Here is a 4,914-nt window from a genome sequence, read left to right on the forward strand (position 1 = left end):
CACAGACAATATGTTAGTGTGAAACTATACCTATGTCAGTTGTCTTCCATCATAGCCTTGTTGTTTGCACCATATGCAGAGCTAAGGTATTGTGTGTTAATGAATAATGTACTTCACAGACAATATGTTAGTGTGAAACTATACCTATGTCAGTTGTCTTCCATCATAGCCTTGTTGTTTGCACCATATTCAGTACTTCATTGTTCACTTTATATGTTGTATTTTAGAGTGAAACTATACCTACATGAGTTGTGTTACATTGTTGCTACTCAATCTTAATCTTATTTAGTATAAAAGTTTTCTAGGCTGTAGACTATCCACCAGTTTTGTTTTTTATTAACAGGCTAAAAACGAATGTTAGTATCAACTGCTTTTTGTATTATCCAGTTAAATTAGGTTTTTCTAATTTCTGAATGTATGAAACTCAATTTGTTATATTATTCTTAGCCTTGTGTGAAATACCTAACTTCATAGTGATAAGTTAACCAAGGCTATTTATTGAGTGTAACATTCAATTTGTTTTCTAGGTTTAAAATGTAGAGTATGAACAAATTATTATAATATTAACAAAGATAAAATGTTGGTAGGACTGACATAGAACGCTCATGTTATACTGGAGCTCTGTGTGGGCTTGGATATGATCCCAGAACAAACCAGTCCATCTATCCAGATCATGACATGGAGCTTGTTTTTGACACAACATTTGATTGTGAAGACATCAGTGCCGTAAGTGACAATAAATATACATTCTCAAACTACATTGACAGTAAATATATAATGTGCTGTGTATATTTTAACTTTTATCATTTGAGTGTTTTAATTACTTATATTTACACAAGTACCTTGAATTTTAAACTTTTAATATTATAACAGAAATATGTAATATATTCACACAGTACTGTAAGTGATAGTAAATATGTAATACTTTCACTCAATGCTGTTACAGCAAAAATATAATATTTAGCAGTGCAAAAAGTGACTTCTTGGAAAAGCATTGTCAGAGTAAATGTTTAGTACTTTCTCCAGTATTTCAAGTGACTGTCAATGACTTATTAATATATATTAGTAACATTCTTGCCAGTACTAACCTTTATAGTAATATCTTTACTCACACAGTCAGTAAGCTATCACTGTATAGTAGTAATGTACTTGACACAGTTAGTAACACTTATAGTAATGTATTTACTCATACAGTTAGTAACACTTATAGTAATGTCTTTACTCACACAGTAAGTAACACTTATAGTAATGTCTTTACTCACACAGTCAGTAACACTTATAGTAATGTCTTTACTCACACAGTCAGTAACACTTATAGTAATGTCTGTACTCACACAGTTAGTAACACTTATAGTAATGTCTTTACTCACACAGTTAGTAACCTATCACTGTATAGTACTAACACTCTTAACACAGTTAGTAACCTATCACTGTATAGTACTAACACTCTTAACACAGTTAGTAACCTATCACTGTATAGTACTAACACTCTTAACACAGTTAGTAACCTATCACTGTATAGTACTAACACTCTTAACACAGTTAGTAACACTTATAGTAATGTTATTACTCACACAGTTAGTAACACTTATAGTAATGTCTTTACTCACACAGTTAGTAACAATTAGTTTGAAGTTATGTTTTTATTCATCTAATTAAGTAATTTTCTTTTATATGAGTTGCAATCTGTTGTTTCACAATTTTTCTTTTTGACACCTCCTTAGATGTAAATTGACATCAAACCTTGTATAAATACCTCAAACTGTATATGTTCACTTTACACTTTAATTAAAGACCACTAATTCGATTATGATAAATCTATCTTTAGAACTGCAGTTTTAAATAACACTTTAATTGAAGTCCCTGTTTATTTTAAGATCTACTTTCTTTATTAAAATGTTTTCTTTTCCAGAGATTGAGAGATAATTCATTCTGGATGTTTGTTTGGCCCATGTGTAGTTTATGTTATGACTGTGTTGAGGATGAGGGTTGAAGAAATTTTAACAAATCTTAGTATTCTTCAGATCAATAAAGTGAGGATGGGAATTAATCTTTTACTGGGGAGTGAAGAAAAGCTAGCTCAGTGGGCTCCAGATCAAATTATGAACATCCAGAAGCGTGTTAATAAACATCTACAAGAGTAAGAAATTTTTACTTCATGTTTTATATTTGTGAGGCTGTCTCTACTGTCCACACTCTTTTACTTTTCCAAATTACAAATATTGTGGAAAGTGTCTTTAACTTGTTACAACACTAGATTCTTGTATTTCAGTTTGACTTCTATCATAATTCTTATATTTGGCATGTTGTGTGGAAGTATCTGTAACTTAAGTATGGGGGTTATAATGTATGAATGAGTATCTGTAACTTAATTATGGGGATTGTAATGTATGAATGAATATCTGTAACTTAAATATAAAGATTATAATGTGTGAATGAATATCTGTAACTTAAGTATGGGGGGTTATAATGTATGAATGAGTATCTGTAACTTAAATATAAAGATTATAATGTGTGAATGAATATCTGTAACTTGAGTATGGGGGTTGTAATGTATGAATGAGTATCTGTAACTTAAGTATGGGGTTATAATGTATGAATGAGTATCTGTAACTTAAGTATGGGGGTTATAATGTATGAATGAATATCTAACTTAAGTATTGGGATTATAATGTATGAATGAATATCTGTAACTTAAGTATAGGGGTTATAATGTATGAATGAGTATCTGTAACTTAAGTATGGGGGTTATAATGTATGAATGAATATCTGTAACTTAAGTATGGGGGTTATAATGTATGAATGAGTATCTGTAACTTAAGTATGGGGGTTGTAATGTATGAATGAATATCTAACTTAAGTATGGGGGTTATAATGTTTGAATGAGTATCTGTAATTTAAGTATGGGGGATTATAATGTATGAATGAATATCTATAACTTAAATATAAAGGTTATAATGTATGATTGAATATCTGTAACTTCAGTACAAGTGTACACTTTGTGTGAGTGAGTATCTGTTACTTCAGTATCAGGTTACAGTGCATTAGTGAGTATCTGTAGTTTCAGTATTGGGTTACAGTGCATTAGTGAGTGAGTATCTGTAGCTTCAGTATCAGATTATATTGTGTTAGTGAATATCTGTAGCTTCAGTATCCGATTATATTGTGTTAGTGAGTATCTGTAACTTTAGTATCAGGTTAAAGTGTGAGTGAGTATCAGTAGCTTCAGTATCAAGTTAAAGTGTGTTAGTGAGTATCTGTAGCTTCAGTATCTGATTATATTGTGAGTGAGTATCTGTAGTTTAAGTATTGGGTTACAGTTTGCGAGTGAGTATCAGTAGCTTCGGTATCAAGTTAAAGTGTGTTAGTGAGTATCTGTAGCTTCAGTATCTGATTATATTGTGAGTGAGTATCTGTAGTTTAAGTATTGGGTTACAGTTTGCGAGTGAGTATCTGTAGTTTAAGTATTGGGTTACAGTTTGCGAGTGAGTATCTGTAACTTCAGTATCAGGTTACAGTATGTGTGAGTGAGTATCTGTAACTTCAGTATTGGGTTACAGTGTGTGAGTGAGTATCTGTTACTTCAGTGTCAGGTTACAGTGTTTGAGTGAGTATCTGTAGCTTCAGTATCAGGTTATATTGTGATCTGTAGCTTCAGTATTGGGTTACAGTGTGTGAGTGAGTATCTGTAACTTCAGTATCAGGTTATAGTATGTGTGAGTGAGTATCTGTAACTTCAGTATCAGGTTACAGTGCATTAGTGAGTATCTTTAGTTTAGTATCAGGTTATATTGTGATCTGTAGCTTCAGTATCGGGTTACAGTGTATGAGTGAGTATCTGTAGCTTCAGTGTTGGGTTCCAGTGTTTGAGTGAGTATCTGTCGCTTCAGTATCAGGTTATATTGTGATCTGTAGCTTCAGTATTGGGTTACAGTGTATGAGTGAGGATCTGTAGCTTCAGTATTGGGTAACAGTGTTTGAGTGAGTATCTGTAGCTTCAGTATCGGGTTATAGTATGTGTGAGTGAGTATCTGTAACTTCAGTATCAGGTTATAGTATGTGTGAGTGAGTATCTGTAACTTCAGTATCAGGTTACAGTGCATTAGTGAGTATCAGTAGTTTCATTATCAGATTATATTGTGAGTATCTGTAGCTTCAGTATCAGATTAAATTGTGAGTATCTGTAGCTTCAGTATCAGATTATATTGTGAGTATCTGTAGCTTCAGTATCAGATTATACTGTGAGTGAGTATCTGTAGCTTCAGTATCAGATTATATTGTGTTAGTGAGTATCAGTAGCTTCAGTATCAGGTTAAAGTGTGAGTATCTGTAGCTTCAGTATCGAGTTAAAATGTGAGTATCTGTAGCTTCAGTATCGAGTTAAAATGTGAGTATCTGTAGCTTCAGTATCGGGTTAAAGTGTGAGTATCAGTAGCTTCAGTATCGGGTTAAAGTGTGAGTATCAGTAGCTTCAGTATCAGGTTAAAGTGTATCTGTAGCTTCAGTATCAGGTTAAAGTGTGAGTATCTGTAGTTGATTAAGGTAAATTGTTTGAATGCATAATTAATATTTAGTTTATATTTTCATTTTCATAGTTATTTATCCCTAGAATTAAAAATAATTCAAATCATGGTTTAATATGTCAGGTTTGTAAAATACTTAATTCTTTTCCTATCTCATGAAGAGGTGGTTCATACGAAGAAATAGCTTTCCTCTTTATTTGGCTGAATATAATACAATTAAGAAGTATTCAGAGATTTTCTGTAGCTCTAAGATTAACAGATATTCTACAATTAAACATTCAGAGATTTTCTGTAGCTCTAAGATTAACAAATGTTCTACAACTAAACAGTTTGTGTTTTTCCACATACAGGAAACATTGTTGACATAAAGAAAAAATTAAACTTTTTCATT

At 31.9% G+C, this 4,914-nt stretch overlaps 1 protein-coding gene across 1 annotated transcript in view; it reads left to right on the plus strand.

Moving 5' to 3' along the window:
- The first annotated feature begins 11 nt into the window (after positions 1-11).
- The window catches only part of LOC106471533, a 7,161-nt gene continuing 2,258 nt past the window's right edge, over positions 12-4,914 (plus strand). The window contains exons 1-3 of the mRNA XM_013932133.2: positions 12-86; positions 588-726; positions 2,025-2,140. Coding sequence (XP_013787587.1) covers positions 679-726; positions 2,025-2,140 — 164 coding nt within the window. The 5' untranslated portion in view covers positions 12-86; positions 588-678. The remainder of the gene's footprint in view (positions 87-587; positions 727-2,024; positions 2,141-4,914) is intronic.

The sequence above is a fragment of the Limulus polyphemus genome, unplaced genomic scaffold (assembly GCF_000517525.1).
Source record: "Limulus polyphemus unplaced genomic scaffold, Limulus_polyphemus-2.1.2 Scaffold4682, whole genome shotgun sequence".
In the NCBI taxonomy this organism is placed as follows: domain Eukaryota; kingdom Metazoa; phylum Arthropoda; class Merostomata; order Xiphosura; family Limulidae; genus Limulus; species Limulus polyphemus.